The 20,210-nt window shown below is 41.3% G+C and overlaps 1 protein-coding gene across 3 annotated transcripts in view; it reads left to right on the top strand.

Annotated features, from left to right (window-relative positions):
* LOC105471559 (solute carrier family 1 member 2) overlaps positions 1-20,210 on the top strand; it is a 169,564-nt gene that overhangs the window by 52,813 nt on the left and 96,541 nt on the right. Inside the window, exon 1 of one of the 3 annotated variants that reach the window (XM_011724096.3) lies at positions 5,774-5,888. The exons of the other annotated variants lie outside the window; for them this stretch is intronic. Coding sequence (XP_011722398.1) covers positions 5,881-5,888 — 8 coding nt within the window. The 5' untranslated portion in view covers positions 5,774-5,880. Of the gene's footprint in view, positions 1-5,773; positions 5,889-20,210 lie in introns of those variants that run through there. 3 annotated transcript variants of the gene reach the window in all.

The raw sequence follows: 20,210 nt of genomic DNA on the forward strand, positions 1-20,210 counted from the left end.
CCTGGGGGACAAAATCACCCTTGTAGTGAGCCACTGATGTAGACCACATATGCATTGCTAATTCCCAAGGAACTGAAATAAATTGTGGCTACCTGGATGCAGCTGCACTCAGCCCGATGGGAGAGACAGACAAACAGACAGACATATAAACTGCAATGGCCAGTCCACCCTGGGTAACAACAATTTGAAATATGTAAAGAAAACAGAAATAGTTCAGGAGTGGTAAACATCACGCTTTTTGCAGGCTGGGGATGGTCGGGGAAGGCTTTGCAGAGACAGAGACAGCAGAGCAGGGTTTTAAAGGATGAAGAGGAATTTTTCAGATGAGTGATCCCACATGTAGAAGTTAATGTTTCTGCTTGGAAATGGCATGTGTTACTTTGGTTCTGTGTTGGTTTGGGTTCCTAGGAGCAGATTTTACGACAAGGATTCAAATCACACTGTTTATGATCTTTGGTAATTGTGGAGATTTGGGAATGCTACCCTGAGACTGATGTTGGAAATGCTGACCTCAGAGCCAGGCTGATGGCAGGACGGTAGTTATACCGGCTTTACCGTGGCATTGATCATATGTAAGGAGCAATGTCAAGGGCTTTGGAGGCACTTAGAGGAGTTGCCAAATGGCATGGATGCAACCCAGCCCTAGAGGCAGAAGCACCTTTGCTCTATTATTTTAGTCAAGGGAGAAAGCCAGCTTATTCTTTGGCCTCCTCAGTATCATTTCCTGACCCATCCACTTTGATGTTTGTTCCATATGTTGTACAAACAAACTGGATGTAGTTTTGTCACTTAACATCTCTCTGCCTCAGTTTCTTGACCTCTTAAACAGAGATCACAATGTTTTCTCTCTTGCCAGTTTTACAGTCTTACTCTAAACCGACAATGAAGTTACACAGCAATGGCTGTGCATTCAGATGAACCTGCCCTGCTCTGCCATCCACCAGGTGTGGACTTCTTTTTCTCCATCTTCTCATCTGTAAAATGGGCTTAATACCCACCTCACAAGGTTGTCTTGAGGACTGAATTGTGTGATGTCTGTGAGTCCTCAGCCCTGCACCTGGGCACACACAGTAAGAGAATAAATGACAGTTGTTATCATAAATCTTAAGAAATAGGTTGAGTGTCCATAATGATAGCTAACTTGTATTGAGTGCAGGTGATATTCCAGGCACCATCATGGGGGTGTGTATGTATTAACCTATGACTACAGTAGGTATTCTGATTATCTCCATTTTCCATGTGAAGAAACGAAGGCTCAGGGAAATCTGATCACTTACCTAATGTATGCAGTTAGTGAGTGGTAGTCAAACTTCAGCAGACTGTTAAGCAAGTAATTGCTTTGCTGGATTGTTTACTGCTTGGCATTTTACCATAGCTCTTTGAAAAGAAAATCAAGTCTTTAAGTAGATAGTTACATTCACCAAATGATTAGAGCCCATGTAGCTACTATTGGGTAAATGAACTTTTTTTTACTATTGACTGAGGCCCCCTTACAGAGTATTAATAAGAAGGTAGGTGAGCAGCGATGTATTTTTAAGCATAGTATCTGAGCCAGCTTCTCAGGGTGAGTCTACATGGGTAGATGATGAATCACCCCAAACTGACCCTTTCCAGAAATGCCTGTGAGGGCAGCACAAAGGAAAACTTTCCATTGCTTAACTCTCCCCACAACCCCCACCCTCAGCTATGGAAATAAAATGCCAAGAGGCTGCTTGCCAGCCTCCCGGACGCCACCTCCAGATCAGCAGGGAGTGTCTGCTCTCCCTTTGTGGCAGGGACACATATGGTGTTCTTAGTGTCAGAGGGAGCAGACTCTGTTCCAAGAGCTGCTTTTCAATCCAGCCTCTGTGCATGAGATGGCAGCCATGGAAAACAGTGCAGGGTCCCCGGGTCTGAGGGTCATCCTCCTTCAGCCCGTGCCCCTGCCACCTACTAATCTCTTGTCTTTGGTGGAACAGGAAGTACCACTCAGTGTAGGCATAGACCTAGCCTGCCTTGTGTACCTCTGTGTCCTGGTCCTTTGTAGATGCTTGAATGAGAACCAATCGTGAGGAAAAGGTATGATGCCCTTCCTGTTCAAAACACCTATTGAGTACCAAGTACTACACCCAGTATCATTTTCTTCCTTCTTTCTTTGGCTCAGGTCCTAGTTCCAGACCTTGTCAGCCACGTGTCCTGGAGCAAGTTATTTTCTCTCTTTGCCTCATCAATAAGATGGAGATAATAATAATTCTGTGCAGAGACTTGCTGGAAGAACTCAGTATAAAGCAGCTGGCTGACAGAAAGTGCTCTAAAGTGCTGGTTCCTCTGTCATTTTGAGACCAAGACAGATGTGTTAGAGATGTCCCTGGGGGAACTTGCATCCTAGAATTCCACAGCCTGGAGGGATCTGAAGGCATGCGCTGGTCTTGGATCCCAAATGAGATTTGAAACCCTCTGATGAGCTCCCTATTTTGTAAGTTACAAAACCTTTGGCAACTGAGAAGAAGAGGCATCTGTAGCAACTTTAGCTGGGTCTCAAGCTCCAGGCCGTCCCCTCTTCCTTCCTCACTGCCAAGCAACAGCCTGCTGTCTGTCTCCTACTCAGACATCCACAGTCTGGAGCAACCTCAAAATTGTCATCTGGGGCAGGATGTTAATGCTGCTCAGGCTGGGGCTAATTGATTAATTGGTTATTTTCTCTACATAATACCCAAAAGGTGGTTTTGCTTTCTGAGCCTCACCTGCAGCCACCCCTGGCTTCCTCCACTTTCCATCCTTTATGACATTCACGCTGCACACCTCCCCTTCTCTAGAGAGACAGTAAGCCTCTCCAGTGAGAGGCAGGGTGTGCAACAGTAACATGCGTAGGCTCGGGAGTCCGACTTTGAGGGTCCGCCACTGACCAGCTTTGAACTTCAGCAAGTTGCTCAGCCTCTCTGTGCCTTCTTCTTGTCCCCAATAGGAATAATAGTAGTACTACCTCATCAGGTTTTTGAATGATTCAAACATGCCAAATGTGAAGCACTTAGAATGTGTGGCTGGCACATAGTAAGTCTTCAGTGAAGGTTAGCTAGTATCATTGTCCTAAAGTGATAAATGCCACCAAAAGGGGGAGTAGATCCTGCAACTAGAAGTTGGATGTAGTCAGGCTGCTAAGACATGAGACCTGAAAATCTAGTTTGCTGTGGATTTGCCATGGATTTCCATGGCGACTCTCAAAAGCAAAGTTGCTCAAAGGCCATTAAAGGCTCATAAAGTCAATGGTTGTTTTGCCTAAGAAATTTTTGTGGAATGAACAAATACAACACAGTAAGGATAATCATAATAGTTACCATGTGTTGCATGCCACATTCCAGGCATTTTCACATGTATCGATGGAATTAATTTTCACTGCAGTCCCGTGAATAGTTATTATTATTATCATCTGTTGTATGAATGAAGTATTTGAGGTTCACAGGTGTTAGATAATCTGTCCTAGGCCACACAGCTCATGACTGTTGAAAGTAGGATTGGAATCTCAGGTGGAGCTCCAAAAGATGACCACTGCAGGCCACGCGACTCTTTATTTTGACATATTTATCTATGGCTGCTATTAGGAACTGATGGAAGAACAGTCCTCTCTCAGATGTGTTATCTCCTGTGAAAATTTCAGACTGGGATTGAAATGGCCCAGAGAGGGGCCAGAGACAGCTATGAAAGAGGCACAGATATGGTGAGGATTGTGTCTAGGTGATCCAGACACCTGTGGGGATTGTGCAGAGTAGAGCTCTGCATCAGGTCACCTGCAAAACATCTTGGGCGTCTGCTGTCTGGGGTAGATGGTAGTTTGGATAGTCCCCTGGCCTGATCCCCACTATTGCCTATCCCAGTTGAGAACTGAATCTCCATTCTCTGTGCTAACTTCTAGTCAGATTAATAATTCTATATAGCAGCCTGAATCCTACCAATATGATGACAAAAGTCTTTAATTATTTATTTATTTTTTGAGACAGGTCTTACCATGTCTGTCACCCAGGCCAGAGTGCAGTGGTGTGACCATGGCTCACTGCAGCCTCGACCTCCCAGGCTCAGGTGATCCTCCACTTCATGGAGTAGCTGAAACTGCAGCATGCATCACCGTGCCCAGTTAATTTTTGTATTTTTGTAGAAGACTTGGTTTTGCCATGTTGTCCAGTGTGGTCTTGAAATCCTAGGCTCAAGGAGTTCTGTTGCCTCGGCCTTCCAAAGTGCTGAGATTACAGGCGTGAGCCACCATACGAAGCCGACAAAAGTCTTTATTCCTTTCTACCATAAGACTAAATCCAAGTCTGTAGCCTAGACTCAGGGTCCTCTGTGTTCTCACCCATTTGTCCCCTCTTCTTAACCTAAAGGATTGCCACGATATGGGAGATTTTGATGCCTGACAAGGGTTGGGGGAAGCAGAAAGGAGGAACGAGTAACAAAGGACTTCTCCAGAAGTTGAGGTAGGCCAGATTGGACATAGAAGGCCTTGTATGCTACGTTAGGGAGCTTGATCTTTATATAGAAGACTATTGCTTCAGAGTATGTTCCTTGGATCGATAAATCCATACATCTATATAGTTCTTATGTAAGAAAAATAAAACAAACAAAAAGTCAACATGTTTTGGGTAACTTTGGCTATGGCTTGGTTAAGCAAAGTTGAATTTTCTTCACTGCAGAATTTCTCAGAGCCTTTAGTAAACTAATGTACATTCTTAGCCTCCAAAAAAGGGCAGCTCTGTCCAATCTGATGTGACTCTCTTCATCTTAAAATGTAGGAGCAGGCCAGGCATGGTGGCTCATGCCTACAATCCCAGCATTTTGCGAGGCTGAGGCAGGTGAATCACTTGAGGTCAGGAGTTTGAGACCACCCTGGCCAACATGGTGAAATCCCATCTCTACTAAAAGTACAAAAATTAGTTGGGCATGCTGGTGGGCACCTGTAGTCTCAGCTACTCAGGAGGCTGAGACAGAAGAATCACTTGAGACCGGGAGATGGAGGTTGCAGTGGGCCGAGATCATACCACTGTACTCCAGCATGGGCAACAGAGTGAGACTCTCAAGTAAATAAATAACTAAATAAATAAAATAAATGCAGGAACATTTTACGTGATTAGTGTTCTGAGAGGCACATTTGAGAAATGGTGCTATGATTTATGGAAGCCATGGAAGGTGACATGGAGCCTAGAGTCCAAACCTACCTCAAAACAACAGGTTGACCTTTCATTTTACATTTAATTAGAAAACAAAGAGAGGTCTTTCCACAAAATCCAGGAGTAAATTAAGCTATGGAACATTTAGAATTTAAGCATCAAGAAAAGATCGGAAGCTGGGACATCTCTGGGCCTTAAAATGAGCTAGTTTCTTCCACATTGGGATTTAGAAGTTAAAGACTAATGACTTTACTGGGTCAGGGTTAAATGTCAAAGAGCAAGTCTTCCAGGCATGAAATGGTTAATGGTCACTGGGGTTGGAAGAATGGTGTTAGAGAAGTGAAGGTAGGTACCCAGGGAGGACCATCTGGTGTCAGAGCTACCAACAGGCTCAGGGGCTTACCCGTGAACTGCTGGATAACCAAGTAGAAATTCACAAAACATGGGAAGGAAACAGCCATGGTTCTTGCCTAAGGAGAGAAAAGGGACATCAAAGGCCAAAAATGACACTGATGATGTCTTTAACTCCCATAATTACACAACGTCCAAACAAACAGTGACCTTGGGCTCTCAAACGAAATGACAAAAGTCAATAGGACAGTTTGTGATGTCTTTGACATCAAAACACTGGGTAGGTAAACTTTAAAGTGCCTGACAGCTTTTCCTCTGTGGTGTAGCAGGATGATGATGGAAGGCAGAGCTCACTCCAGCACTACGTGACCAGCACGTTCCTGGAGCCGAGAGAATGGTCAGGTCAGAAATCTTGGATGGGATAAGGGTGGGTTGTGAGGGGTGATGAGAAGGGAGGAATCAGTTTGCATTCCTGCAGAAGGAGGAGAAACGAGAAGGCAGAAAAATAGGTTATTATGAGACACTGCTGAGAGTCTATTTTGGTATTTGGCAAAGACACTTGGTTTTCCCAGGGGCTGAAATAATGTGAGTTCCCTCCTGTGAATGAGATCTTCCTTAGAAACACTGAGGCTCAGAGAAAGGAAGAAGAGTTGGGAAATATAATCTGATTTTCAGAAAAAACAATTGGTTTCTGAAATGTCTTAGGATGCTGAATAAAATGCACAGGTCTCTGCATGCCAGTGCCTGGTAGTGAGTCAAGTACTTTTTAGGTTGAATGATTTAATGAATTAATGAATTAATGGAAGAATCAGAGTTATTTCTATCTTTCCACATCCAGTTACTCCCCTTTAAAAGACTGCTTAAATAATATATTAATTACATGATACTGATGACGACTTTACTCTCATGATTACACAACATCCAAACAAACAGTTACCTTGGCCTCCCAAGTCAAATGACAGCAGTCGATAGGACAGTTTCGATGTCTTTGACGTCGAAACACTGGCTAGGAAAACTTTAAAGCAGCTGACAGCTTTTTCTCTGCAGTATAGCAGGTGAGTGGTGACTTGGAAAAGCTGTATTTTTTTAAAAAATCAAAATAATCATCCATGATTGCATCTTGAATTGAAGCACCCAAAAATGTGTGATGCTGTCTTTAATGGATATGTGCTCTACATTGAGCCTCATGTTCTTTCTACAGGTTCTAGTGTTAGTGTTTTCAGCCATCACTGTGAAGAAATTGACACAAACGAAAATTCTAGAATTCCAGCTCTGCCATTTCCCTGTTGTGTGATAGCTGTATTTCCACTTGCAAGTGCAAGTGACTTTAATTAAGATTTTATTGTCAAGCAGTTTACCCTGCTGTCAAAGCTCTTGGGTCCAAAAGTCTAAAGCAAAAGTGTCAGCGATGTTGCACTGCTGCCTGTATTTGGTGAGAAAATTAGCAGGTCTGGCTTTTGTGGTGAAAAAGGTATTTTTTAATAGTACTAAATGCATAAGATATTTGGTCCCATGTTACACTCTGGGTCCTTGTTAAGTATTTCTCTTTCCTCTTGCAACATAGAGTGTGGGTGTGACAATGACCACCGCCTCCTACTTGCTATTTATTTATTCCTTCAAATTACTCTTTTCTTCCATTATTGGAAAAAAGTGGTTAGTACTTCTTTATTCTCTCAACACATTTTTCAGTGTTCACTAGGTTCTGGGTGCAGCTTTAGGGTTTACCAGAAGTGGGACAATATTCAGTACTCTATTCTTTCGCATGTTAGTTTCTCTTTTCAGAAGTTCAAGATGATGATTAAAAAAAAAATAAAGAAGTCAAATGAAACAGAAATTGCAAAGAGAAGTTACTCAGGAAACCAGAAAACATCAAGAAAGTCTGGAAAAATTGGATTTGAGCAAGGGCTTTCTGTATTTGCTTGGCAATGTGGATGATACAAAGTTGTGAAGAACCTGATAATTTTCCTTGCTACAATAATATAAATTACTTATTCTGTTCACATTTTGGCCTATTTCTCCTTACTGTTTAAAATGAATTCCTTCAAGTTCATTTGTTTATAGTTTCAGTTTTAAAAAGGTGATTAATATTATGATCATAGAAGTTCTACATGCTCATTGCAGAGAAGTATTAAAACGTAAATGTATGCAGAAGGGAAAAATCACCTGCAATTTCTTCAACTAGAGATAATCACTGTTGAAATGTTGTATTTCCCTTCTAGTCATAACATACACCAATACGCATTTGAGATTATGTTACATACTTTACGTCTGTTTTCTAGGCTGCCACTCTCCCCTCTTTTTTTTGAGACAGAATCTTGCTCTGTTGCCAGGCTGGAGTGCAGTGGCGCAATCTCGGCTCACTGCAACCTTCGCCTCTCCGGTTCAAGCGATTCTCCTGCCTTAGCCTGCCAAGTAGGTGGGACTACAGGCACCTGCCACCACACCCAGCTAATTTTTGTATTTTTAGTAGAGACGGGGTTTTACCATGTTGGCCAGGATGGTCTCAATCTCTTTACCTGGTGATCTGCCCACCTCGGCCCCCCAAAGCACTGGGATTACAGGCATGAGCCACAGCACCCTGCTTTTCCCCCGCCTTTTTTAAGAAAAAGAACTTAAACCATTTTAATATCCTATAAAATTATTATTGTAAATTCTTTTCTAGCCTTGGTTTTTGTCCTAATGGTCACTCTTATGTTGTGTGGACAATATATAGGACCTGACTATGCCCAGCTTTATGTACATGCAGTAGGTTGCCATATGAGAATATGGGTAAGGAATTCTATATTTTAATGGCTCTGTTAGAGTTCACTATTGCTGTGGTGTCATTTGCATAAGTATTTTGCAGGAATTGGACTTGGTCGTTTCCAGTTTTCTTATTTTATAAATAGTGCTGCAAATGACCCTCTTTGTATTGCATTTATTTTACTTAGAGATTGTTCCAGGCACCATATTCCCAAAATGAAGTTACTCAGTTCATGAACATAAACAGATTTATAATGCTTTTTACCCATTTTGAGAAAGATTAAGCCTGATTCATACTGCTACCCATGTTTTCCGAATGTACTTGTTTGTACAAAGCCCCACTCCTGTCTAATTTAAGTCATTGATTTAGATTTTCTGCCTTTAATAGAGATCTAAAATTAATGGATTTGAATTTACTTTTAAAAACTCTTACCTTTTTTTTTTTTTTTTTTTTTTTTTTGAGATGGAATCTTGTTCAGTTGCCCAGGGTGGAGTGCAGTGGCATGATCTCGGCTCACTACAACCTCTGCCTGCTGGGTTCAAGCAATTCTCCTGCCTCAGCCTCTTGAGTAGCTGGGATTACAGGCATGTGCCACCACGCCCAGCTAAATTTTTTTTTTTTTTTTTTGTAGTTTTAGTAGGGATGGGGTTTCACCATGTTAGTCAGGATGGTCTGAATCTCCTGACCTCGTGGTCCGCCCGCCTCGACCTCCCAACATACTGGGATTACAGGGGTGAGCCACTGCACCCGGCCTAAAAGCTCTTACTTTTTTATAATAAGAGATACAATGCTTGCCATAAAAATGAGCAAATTCAATGAGTAAAAAGTTAATTATTGCCAGAAATAACAATACTTAAATAATGTGTTATCAGAACATTAGTTTTACATTTTTATGTAATAAAATTCACATCAAGACTTTATATTTGAAAGAATAAGGATTGCTTTTATTCTCATTTCCCTCATTTTTCTTAATATTCTCTCTAAATTGTCAGAGATTTTACATTTGTCAATGCCATTCACCTACTGAGTCTGTTTCAAGACAAGCCTAAACGACAAGGGCAAAGGAATATTCTAGACCCTCAGAAATAATTTCAAATGTCTGAGAAGGATCCTTGAAATTTGCTGCCCCAGAGAAAAGATACGTTATATTCTTGACAAAAAGAAGGTGTCTTGGAATGCACCCCATTTTTGCCCACGTTGCAACCAAGGGCCTTCTGCCCAGCGTTCTAGGGGAGTGCTGGGAGTTGCCTTGAGTCTTAGCCACCTGAGCAAGTGCAGTGCCATAACGCATGGTCAGAGGTGTCCAGGAACATTAGCAGATTTTCAACTAAGTCTTTCTACCATCTGGGGACACCAATGAGGTGAAGGATTTTATTCCCAGAAATTTTATAGAACAAACACACACCTGCCCATAACATCACTGTTCAAAATCAATTAGGGCTATTGTATGGGTTGATTATAAGTTTGTGAAGATGAATCTGGAAAAAAACATCATGGGGTCCCCCAGTCTAGGTGTATTTGATGGTATTCAATTCATTCAGGAACTCTCAAAGTGTAGCTAAGTACAAAGCTATAGAATCTTTAGAATCATTACTGCTAGACATCTTTTTTTTTTTTTTTTTTTTTTTGTTTAATTGTTCTAGGCATTTATTCCAGAGAAATAAAACTTATGTTCACACACAAACCTGTACACAAATGTTTACAGCAGTTTTATTTGTAATAGTCCCAAAGTGGAAATAATCCAAATGTCCTTCAGTGGGTGAATAGCTAAACAAATTGTGGTATATTCATACCATGGAATATTACTAAGCATTAATAGTCAAATTATTATTATTATTATTTTATTATTATTATTATTATACTTTAAGTTGTAGGGTACATGTGCATAACGTGCAGGTTTGTTACATATGTATACTTGTGCCTTGTTGGTGTGCTGCACCCATCAACTCGTCATTTACATCAGGTATAACTCCCAATGGAATCCCTCCCCCCTCCCCACTCCCCCCTCCCCCCTCCCCATGATAGGCCCCGGTGTGTGATGTTCCCCTTCCTGAGTCCGAGTGATCTCATTGTTCAGTTCCCACCTATGAGTGAGAACATGTGGTGTTTGGTTTTCTGTTCTTGTGATAGTTTGCTAAGAATGATGGTTTCCAGCTGCATCAATGTCCCTACAAAGGACACAAACTCATCCTTTTTGATGGCTGCATAGTATTCCATGGTGTATATGTGCCACATTTTCTTAATCCAATCTGTCACTGATGGACATTTGGGTTGATTCCAAGTCTTTGCTATTGTGAATAGTGCCGCAATAAACATACGTGTGCATGTGTCTTTATAGCAGCATAATTTATAATCCTTTGGGTATATACCCAGTAATGGGATGGCTGGGTCATATGGTACATCTAGTTCTAGATCCTTGAGGAATCGCCATACTGTTTTCCATAATGGTTGAACTAGTTTACAATCCCACCAACAGTGTAAAAGTGTTCCTATTTCTCCACATCCTCTCCAGCACCTGTTGTTTCCTGACTTTTTAATGATCGCCATTCTAACTGGTGTGAGATGGTATCTCATTGTGGTTTTGATTTGCATTTCTCTGATGGCCAGTGATGATGAGCATTTTTTCATGTGTCTGTTGGCTGTATGAATGTCTTCTTTTGAGACTGCTAGACATCTTATAACCTGCTCAGAAGGCCATACCAGCTTTCATGGGCAGTTGGCTATATACCATGTATTTCACATAATTATTTTGTTTGTAACTAAAGAGAAAAAACAGCTCTGTAGTGGACAGTGTTGTTATCCATCTGCTGTGCATTACATATGAGAAAACCAAGGCTTACAGAGTTACCTAACTTGTTCAAGGAGACCGTCAGCTAAGACTGTTTTTTTTGACATGAGATGGAGTCTTGCTCTATTGCCCAGGCTGGAGTGCAGTGGCATGATCTTGGCTCACTACAACCTCTGCCTCCTGGAGAATCAAGCGATTCTCCTGCTTCGGCCTCCCGAGTAGCTGGGATTATAGACACACACCACCATGCCCAGGTAATTTTTGTATTTTTAGTAGAGAAGGGGTTTCACTATGTTGACCAAGCTGGTCTCGAACTCCTGTCCTCAAGTGATCCGCCTACCTCGGCCTCCCAAAGTGCTGGGATTACACGTGTGAGCCACCATGCCCAGCCAGCTAAGATGTTAAGACTGGATCTATAATTGGCCTCACTCCCTCTACAGCTGGTGCATTGACCACTTCCTGCTGTTTTGCGCAGACATGCAGCGAAACAAGGCAGTCAGCAGGCACGACCTATGGATGCTTTCTTTCCCAGTTAGCTCCAGTACACTCACAAGTGCTAATCATCTGAAATGGTGTGAATTATGGAAAAATACAGAAAAAAAGCCATATAGGATTATTGGAGTGAAGATGCAGGAGGAGGGTGTGAAGGTTGGGAGGAGGGAGATCAGGTCTCTCTGATGCTAAGATTCTGAAAGTGAGCTCACCATGGTTGGTCTCATTCACAGACCCTCTTACCTTTGGCCTTTTTTCATCCTGAGAGTAAACTCTATAATGCTTTAGGTCTCTCTACCAACAAGGTGGAAGAGTTTGAACTCACATTGGCCAAAGGGGCCTGCCACAAGGGAAAAATTCTTTGAAACCTTGTGTTTTATCCTTGGAAACCAAGCAAATTTTTACATCATGCTCTATTGTTTGATTGTATTTCTGTGTAAACATTATGGTTTAAACTACCATGTTTCTTTGTAACTTTCTTATAAATGTAATCATTTATAGGAGTTTCTATTGATTTTATAACAGCATTGGGATAAGGGAAACTACATTCATTATGAGACACATTCTATTTTCAGAAAACTTGAAATATGGGAAAATGTATAATTAGAGTTGAGGAAATTCAGGAAGATTTTGCTGCTCGTGGAAGATGTGTCATGTTTCTGTTGGGGCTGGGCCAGGCTTCTGGTATCTATTTGTGTCCACGTGAGAGTAGGCACATATTTCAGTATGCGGTGCAAAGTCTCAGATGTGTTCTTGGGTGACGGGTGTGGGGGCGGCTGGGGGTGAAAAGTGTGAGGAATTGCCCATGGCTGGCTCCTTCTGCCTCACTGACATCTGTTGGGATAGGGTTTCTCGACCTTGGCCCTATTTTTTTAAAACTATACTTTAAGTTCTAGGGTACATGTGCACAACGTGCAGGTTTGTTACATATGTATACATGTGCCATGTTGGTGTGCTGCACCCATCAACTCCTCATTTACATTAGGCATATCTCCTAATGCTATCCCTCCCCTGTCCTCCCACCCCATGACAGGCCCCGGTGTGTGATGTTCCCCTTCCTGTGTCCAAGTGTTCTCATTGTTCAGTTCCCACCTATGAGTGAGAACATGCAGTGTTTAGTTTTTTGTTCTTGTGATAGTTTGCACAGAATGACGGTTTCCAGCTTCATCCGTGTCCCTACAAAGGACATGAACTCATCTTTTTTATGGATGCATAGTATTCCATGGTGTATATGTGCAACATTTTCTTCATACAGTCTATCACTGATGGACATTTGGGTTGGTTCCAAGTCTTTGCTATTGCAAATGGTGCTGCAATAAACATACATGTGCATGTGTCTTTTTATCAGCATGATTTATAATCCTTTGGGTATATATCCAATAATGGGATGGCTGGGTCAAATGGTATTTCTAGTTCTAAATCCTTGAGGAATTACCACACAGTCTTCCACAATGATTGAACTAGTTTATAGTCCCACCAACAGTGTAAAAGTGTTCCTATTTCTCCACATCCTCTCCAGCACCTGTTGTTTCCTGACTTTTTAATGATTGCCATTCTATCTGGTGTGAGATGGTATCTCATTGTGGTTTTGATTTGCATTTCTCTGAAGGCCAGTGATGATGAGCATTTTTTCATGTGTCTGTTGGCTGCATAAATATCTTCTTTTGAGAAGTGTCTGTTCATATTCTTTGGCCACTTTTTGATGGGGTTGTTTGTTTTTTTCTTGTAAATGTGTTTGAGTTCTTTGTGGATTCTGGATATTAGCCCTTTGCCAGATAAGTAGATTGCAAAAATTTTCTCCCATTCTGTAGGTTGCCTGTTCACTCTGATGGTAGTTTATTTTGCTGTGCAGAAGCTCTTTAGTTTAATTAGATTCCATTTGTCAATTTTGGCTTTTGTTGCAATTGCTTTTGGCATTTTAGACATGAAGTCCTTGCCCATGCCTATGTCCTGAATGGTATTGCCTAGGTTTTCTTCTAGGGTTTTTATGGTTTAAGGTCTAACATTTAAGTGTTTAGTCCATCTTCAATTAATTTTTATATAAGGTGTAAGGAAGGGATCCAGTTTCAGCTTTCTACGTATGGCTAGCCAATTTTCCCAGCACCATTTATTAAATAGGGAATCCTTTCCCCATTTCTTGTTTTTGTCAAGTTTTTCAAAGATCAGATGGTTATAGATGTGTGGTATTATTTCTAAGGGCTCTGTTCTATTGCATTGGTCTATATATCTGTTTTGGTACCAATACCATGCTGTTTTGGTTACTGTAGCCTTGTATATAGTTTGAAGTCAGGTAGCATGATGCCTCCAGCTTTGTTCTTTTTGCTTAGGATTATCTTGGCATTGAGGGCTCTTTTTTGGTTCCATATGAACTTTAAAGTAGTTTTTTCCCCAATTCTGTGAAGAAAGTCATTGGTAGCTTGATGGTGATGACACTGAATCTATAAATTACCTTGGGCAGTATGGCCATTTTCACGATATTGATTCTTCCTATCCATGAGCATGGAATGTTCTTCCACTTGTTTGTGTCCTCTTTTATTTTGTTGAGCAGTGGTTTGTAGTTCTCCTTGAAGAGGTCCTTCACATCCCTTGTAAGTTGGATTCTTAGGTATTTTATTCTCTTTGAAGCAATTGTGAATGGGAGTTCATTCATGATTTGGCTCTCTGTTTGTCTGTTATTGGTGTATGAGAATGCTTGTGATTTTTGCACATTGATTTTGTATCCTGAGACTTTGCTGAAGTTACTTATCAGCTTAAAGATATTTTGGGCTGAGACGATGGGGTTTTCTAAATATACAGTCATGTCATCTGCAAACAGGGACGATTTGACTTCCTCTTTTCTGAACTGAATATCCTTTATTTCTTTCTCTTGCCTGATTTCCCTGGCCAGAACTTCCAACACTATGTTGAATAGGAGTGGTGAGTGAGGGCATCCCTGTCTTGTGCCAGTTTTCAAAGGGAATGCTTCCAGTTTTTGCCCATTCAGTATGATATTGGCTGTGGGTTTGTCATAAATAGCTCTTACTATTTTGAGATACGTCCCATAAAAACCTAATTTATTGAGAGTTTTTAGCATGAAGGAATGCTGAATTCTGTCAAAGGCCTTTTCTGCATCTATTGAGATAATCATGTGGTTTTTGTCTTTGGTTCTGTTTATATGCTAGATTACGTTTATTGATTTGTGTATGTTGAACCAGCCTTGCATCCCAGGGATGAAGCCCACTTGATCATGGTGGATAAGCTTTTTGATGTGCTGCCAGATTCGGTTTGCCAGTATTTTATTAAGGATTTTTGTATTGAAGTTCATCAGGGATATTGGTCTAAAATTCTCTTCTTTTGTTGTGTCTCTACCATGCTTTGGTATCCGGATGATGGTGGCCTCATAAAATGAGTAGGGAGGATTCCCTCTTTTTCTATTGATTGGAATAGTTTCAGAAGGAATGGTAGCAGCTCCTCCTTGTACCTCTGGCAGAATTCGGCTGTGATTCCGTCTGGTCCTGGAATTTTTTGGTTGGTAGGCTATTAATTATTGCCTCAATTTCAGAACCTGTTATTTGTCTATTCAGGGATTAGACTTCTTCCTGGTTTAGTCTTGGGAGGGTATATGTGTCCAGGAATTTATCCATTTCTTATAGAATTTCTAGTTTATTTGTGTAGAGGTGTTTATAGTATTCTCTGATGGTATTTTGTATTTCTGTGGGATCGGTGGTGATATCCCCTTTATCATTTTTTATTGTGTCTATTTGATTCTTCTCTCTATTAGTCTTGCTAGCAGTCTATCAATTTTGTTGTTCTTTTCAAAAAACCCAGCTCTTGGATACATTGATTTTTTGAAGGGTTTTTTTGTGTCTCTATCTCCTTCACTTCTGCTCTGATCTTAGTTATTTGTTGCCTTCTGCTAGTTTTTGAATGTGTTTGCTCTTGCTTCTCTAGTTCTTTTAATTGTGATGTTAGGGTGTCATTTTTAGATCTTTACTGCTTTCTCCTGTGGGCATTTAGTGCTATAAATTTCCCTCTACACACTGCTTTAAATGTGTCCCAGAGATTCTGGTATGTTGTATCTTTGTTCTCATTGGTTTCAAAGAACATCTTTATTTCTGCCTTCATTTCATTATGTACTCAGTAGTCATTTGGGAGCAGATTGTTCAGTTTCCATGTAGTTGAGTTTTGAGTGAGTTTCTTAACCCTGAGTTCTAGTTCGATTACACTGTGGTCTGAGAGACAGTTTGTTATAATTTCTGTTGTTTTGCATTTGCTGAGTAGTGCTTTACTTCCAATAATGTGGTCAATTGTGGAATAAATGTGATGTGGTGCTGAGAAGAATGTGTATTCTGTTGATTTGGGGTGGAGAGTTCTGTAGATGTCTATTAAGTCCACTTGGTGCAGAACTGAGTTCAATTCCTGGGTATCCTTTTTAACTTTCTGTCTCATTGATCTGTCTAATGTTGACAGTGGGGTGTTAAGTCTCCCATTATTGTTGTGTGGGAGTCTAAGTCTCTTTGTAGGTCTCTAAGGACTTGCTTTATGAATCTGGGTGCTCCTGTATTGGGTGCATATATATTTAGGATAGTTAGCTCTTCTTGTTGAATTGATCCCTTTACCATTATGTAATGGCCTTCTTTGTCTCTTTTGATCTTTGTTGGTTTAAAGTCTGTTTTGTCAGAGACTAGGATTTCAACCCCTGCCTTTTTTGTTTTCCATTTGCTTGGCAGATCTTCCTCCATCCCTTTATTGTAAGCCTATATGTGTCTCTGCACGTGAGATGGGTCTCCTGAAGACAGCACACTGATGGGTCTTGACTCTTTATCCAATTTGCCCTTCTGTGACTTTTAATTGGAGCATTTAGCCCATTTACATTTAAGGTTAATATTGTTATATGTGAATCTGATCCTATCATTATGATGTTAGCTGGTTCTTTTGCTCGTTAGTTGATGCAGTTTCTTCCTAGCATTGATACTCTTTACATTTTGGCATGGTTTTGCAGTGGCTGGTACCGCTTGTTCCTTTCCATGTTTAGTGCTTCCTTCAGGAGCTCTTGTAGGGCAGGCCTGGTGGTGACAAAATCTCTCAGCATTTGCTTGTCTGTAAAGGATTTTATTTCTCCTTCACTTATGAAGCTTAGTTTGACTGGATATGAAATTCTGGGTTGAAAATTCTTTTCTTTAAGAAGTTAAATATTGGCCCCGACTCTCTTCTGGCTTGTAGACTTTCTGCTGAGAGATCTGCTGTTAGTCTGACGGGCTTCCCTTTGTGTGTAACCGGACCTTTCTCTCTGGCCGCCCTTAACATTTTTTCCTTCATTTCAACTTTGGTGAATCTGACAATTATGTGTCTTGGAGTTGCTCTTCTCGAGGAGTATCTTTGTGGTGTTCTCTGTATTTCTTGAATTTGAATGTTGGCCTGCCTTGCTAGGTTGAGGAAGTTCTCCTGGATAATATCCTGAAGAGTGTTTTCCAACTTGGTTCCATTATCCCCATCACTTTCAGGCACACCAATCAGATGTAGATTTGGTCTTTTCACACAGTCCCATATTTCTTGGGGGCTTTGTTCATTTCTTTTTACTCTTTTTTCTCTACACTTCTCTTCTCGCTTCATTTCATTCATTTGATCTTCAATCACTGATATCCTTTCTTCCAGTTGATTAAATCGGCTACTGAAGCTTGTGCATTCGTCACGTAGTTCTTGTGCCATGGTTTTCAGCTCCATCAAGTTATTTAAGGACTTCTCTACACTGGTTATTCTAGTTAGCCATTTATCTCATATTTTTTCAAGGTTTTTAGCTTCTTTGCAATGGGTTCGAACTTCCTCCTTTAGCTCAGAGAAGTTTGGTCATCTGAAGCCTTCTTCTCTCAACTGGTCAAAGTCATTCTCCGTCCAGCTTTGTTCCATTGCTGGTGAGGAGCTGCATTCCTTTGGAGTGGGAGAGGCACTCTGATTTTTAGAATTTTCAACTTTTCTGCTCTGTTTTGTCCCCATCTTTGTGGTTTTATTTACCTTTAGACTTTGACGATGGTGATGTACAGATGGGGTTTTGGTGTGGATGTCCTTTCTGTTTGTTAGTTTTCCTTCTAACAGTCAGGACCCTCAGCTGCACGTCTGTTGGGTATCCACTCCAGACCCTGTTTGCCTGGGTATCAGCAGCAGAGGCTACAGAACAGCGAATATTGCTGAACAGTAAATGATGCTGCCTGATCGTTTCTCTGGAAGCTTTGTCTCAGAGGGGTACCCGGCCATGTGAGGTGTTGATCTGCCCCTACTGGGGGATGCCTCCCAGTAAGGCTACTTGGGGGTCAGGGACCCACTTGAGGAGGCAGTCTGTCCGTTCTCAGATCTCAAACTCTGTGCTGGGAGAACCACTACTCTCTTCAAAGCTGTCAGACAGGGACATTTAAGAGGTTTCTGCTGCCTTTGTTTGGCTATGCCCTGTCCCCAGAGGTGGAGTCTACAGAGGCAGGAGGCCTCCTTGAGCTGAGGTGGGCTCCACCCAGTTCCAGCTTCCAGGCTGCTTTGTTTACACTCAAGCTTCAGCAATGGTGGGCGCCGTTCCCCCAACCTCGCTGCCACCTTGCAGTTGGATCTCAGACTGCTGTGCTAGCAGTGAGCGAGGCTCTGTGGGCGTGCGACCCTCCAAGACACGCGTGGGGTATAATCTCCTGGTGTGACCTTGGCCCTATTGCCATTTGGGGCAAAATAATTCTTTGTTGTGGGGGATGATTTGCAGCATCCCTGGCCTCTACTTACTAACAGCACCTCTTCCTCTAGTAGTGACAACCAAAAATGTGTCCAGACATTACAAAATTGCCCCTGGCTGAGAACCACTGGGTTAGGGCAAAAAAGAAATGTTGGAACAGGTGGGCCAACACAGATCCTTTGATTTCAGGATTTTTTATTTTTTATTTTTATTTTTAAAGAAACACAGTCTTGCTTTGTCACATAGGCTGGCGTACAGTAGTGTAATCTTAGCCCACTGCAGCCTGGAATTCCTGGACTCAAGGAATTCCTCCTCTTCAGACTTCCTGGTAGTGGGTACTCCAGGTGTGCACCACCATGCCTGGCTAATTTTTTATTTTTTTTAATTTTTTGGAGAGACGGGGTCTTGTTATATTGACCAGGCTGGTCTCAAACTCCTGGTCCCAACCAATCCTCTCTCCTCAGCCTCCAGAAGCCCTGGGATTTCAGACAGGAGTCACTGCACCCAGCTAAGATTTTCTTTTTATATCAGAAGGTCTCTTGTCCCAGTGTGCCACTAATAGGATACCTTTGTTATTTGGTAATAGATTTGTGTTTTTGTCCTCTATCTGTAAAATGATCAGACCCAAGGGTTTCTAGGGACTCTTCTAGGCTTGAAACTATTCTCAGTAGTTGCCAGGATTATAGGATTTTTAACCAGTAGTACCATTCTAACAGTGCTGTCTGTTGAAATCCTCCCTCCTTAAAGTTTAAATGTATATTAATATTGCACTAAGTGCTATGGTCATACTCTTTATTCACTTAACATCCTTTCAAGGGAGGCTTAGGCTTGTAATTGAAATAGGCATAAGGAGTCACCGGGAGCCAGTGGGACAAAGGCACAAATAATAATAAATGACTCAATACTATTTAACATGCAATTAATTAAATATCAACATGGTCTGTTGATGGTAGAAAAGTGACAAAACTTTCTGCTTTTCTGAAGGTCTAGCTCATGTCCACCCTTGCTATTAGGGATATTTGCCAAGGATCATTGAAAGAAACTTTTGATCATCTGAGGTGGGAATTAATCATTTGTCGTCGAGCTCTCTATTAGAGACTCACATATTTTAATGCAGCAAAAATTTACTGAAAACCCTATTGTGCTCTTAGTGGATGACTTAGCAGTGAGAAAAAAAAGTCCAGTTCTGTTCTCGATAAGGGTACAGCCTAGTGGGGGATGATGCACATCCATCAATCACACAGATCAATAGGGGAATTAGACTTGTTCAATTAGGTCAGGGAGGCTTCCTGGAAGAAACAAAATTTGATTCAAGATTGGAAGGATGAGCAGGAGTCTGCTAGGTGAAGAAGAGAAGCTGAGACATTGCTTCTATGCATTTGTATGAATGGTTAGGGGAGAGGAAACCTTAAGATCCAAGAGACAAGAAAAGGAGAATGTCAGCCCAACCCCATTTGTCTCTATCAGAAGGTTTCTAAACAGCCACGTTCACTCCATTCTAAGTCACCCTTAGTTGTAAATTGCAATCACAATGGAATAATAGTTTTCAAGTAAAAAGAGATGTACCATAGTAGATAAATGTTGATATTGACTATAATATGCACCCCAATTTCAGAAACGTTAAATATATATATTTTTAAAGCCTATCTTAAAAGCAAGGACATAAGATATCAAAATTCAAAGTCAGTCTTGAAATGATTATTGCTATTATTGTCATCGTTTTTATACTGAGGTCTCTTATGGTCACTGCTACCAGCTGGGAGAGTTTTCATTGGCCATCTCTGCTGCCCAGGCACGTGCTTCCCCACCATGTTGATAGGATTTCTTGCTTCCTGCTCAAACCTCCCCTCTTTCCTCCCAGCTCCTTGATTCCCAATCCCTTGAGTTCACATTGATTTCTCACATGGTATAGTTTAGCCATACATGAGCTCACTGCCAACCATCTCAACCTAACTGTCTGAAATGTATCCAGTAAGGTATATTACAAAACAAGGGCAGCGATCTCTCTCGGTG

The sequence above is a fragment of the Macaca nemestrina genome, chromosome 12, assembly GCF_043159975.1.
Source record: "Macaca nemestrina isolate mMacNem1 chromosome 12, mMacNem.hap1, whole genome shotgun sequence".
In the NCBI taxonomy this organism is placed as follows: Eukaryota; Metazoa; Chordata; class Mammalia; order Primates; family Cercopithecidae; genus Macaca; species Macaca nemestrina.